At 61.0% G+C, this 1,373-nt stretch overlaps 1 protein-coding gene across 1 annotated transcript; it reads right to left on the reverse strand.

Moving 5' to 3' along the window:
* Window positions 1–136: 136 nt before the first annotated feature.
* Pmar_PMAR014472 (conserved hypothetical protein) lies at window positions 137–1,283 on the reverse strand (the record flags this gene model as incomplete). Its single annotated transcript, XM_002772912.1, has 1 exon — window positions 137–1,283. A coding segment is annotated over one exon (1,147 nt), but the record flags the coding sequence as incomplete, so codon positions are not given.
* Window positions 1,284–1,373: the final 90 nt, after the last annotated feature.

Genomic DNA, 1,373 nt, shown 5'->3' on the forward strand with positions numbered 1-1,373 from the left:
CTGAGGATGTGCTTGACGTCTCCATCTGCATGCCCACATGGGCAGCTCGGGTCTGGTCGTAGCCCCATAGTGTGGCGATGATGGGGTGTGGGGGCGTGTCCTAAAATTAAGGCAGAGAGCTCGGGTGATGACTTACCAGCCTTCAAGAATCTTCTGGCATGGGAAAATCCCCAAAGGAAGTCCCGTACGCTGGTGCCCAGAGTGGCTCGCTTCTCAAGCCACCAGGACCTTGTGTCCTTCTCCATCTGGGTCTTGAGCATGTGCTTCACATAGGAAGGGGGAACCATCATAGCAGCACCCCGGTCCAGGGGGAAGAGCTGTTTCCGGCCGGTGTTGGCCAGCTGGTCCACTGCTTCGTTCCATTGTACTCCTTCATGGCCCGGGCACCAGTTCAGCTGCACCTTGACGTGTAGGCTGAGATGGGCGATGTCACGAGCGATGGCCGATCTCTCGGTAGCTTCTCGGCCTCGAATCGTGCGGATGGAAGCCTGAGAGTCTGTGAAGAGAAGCCATTCTATACCTCTGTGAGCCGAATAGCTCAGCCATCGCAGGGCTCTGCGGATGGCTTCCAGTTCGCATTGGTGAATGGTGGCGAACCGCTCAAGCTTAAAGGCTTGGCGCTCCACCACTTCTCCTTCTTTGACAGCCAGGAAGGCCCCGCCGGCACTATCGCCGAACTTGGAGCCATCCGTGTAGATGGCGGGGCCTCGGTAGGCCGATGCCAGTTCGACCGCTTCTTCTCTGGGGCGGATGGAGGCGGGGAGGGAGGGGAGCCACGGTGGGAGAGGATGGGTCTCTCGCCGGTCCACTCGCCATGACGGTTCCGCCGCTCCAGGCCCAAGGGCCGCTGCTAGGTCACTAGGAGTACCTGTGGTGGCGCGGCATCTTCCTGCCAGCATTCTCAATTGGATGCTAGCCGGAGTGAGGCCGGCCATCATCATCGCCGCGGCGTGGGAGGCCGAGCGAGGGGCCCGAATGGCTATCCTCGCTGCCAGGCCGGACACGCTATCGACGGCCTTGGCCAGATTCGGGTTCTCCAGTGCCTCCGCCCAGACGCTGACCGCGTGCCCAAGGAAGGGCAGCACGGCCAGGTGGTAGGTCTTCAGTATCCGCTTGGTGTCGAGCCCAGCCCGTTCCCAACCCAGGGCGTGTAATCGCCCTAGGCGGGAGCGAGCTTGGGCCGTCTTTCGCTTGATGTGCTCCCTGAAGAGCAGTCGCTGGTCCACTGTCAGGCCTAGGATGGTGACGACCTTGGCCCGGCCGATGGCCTTACCGTCGATCATTAGCGCTGATACCTGAAGCTTCCTAGGCGAGAGGTAATAACACTTACTGGGGTTGAGGCTGAGCCCGGAGGCTCTCGACCAATCCGAGAT

Source organism: Perkinsus marinus (assembly GCF_000006405.1).
Source record: "Perkinsus marinus ATCC 50983 genomic scaffold scf_1104296959990, whole genome shotgun sequence".
NCBI classification, from domain to species: Eukaryota; Perkinsozoa; order Perkinsida; family Perkinsidae; genus Perkinsus; species Perkinsus marinus.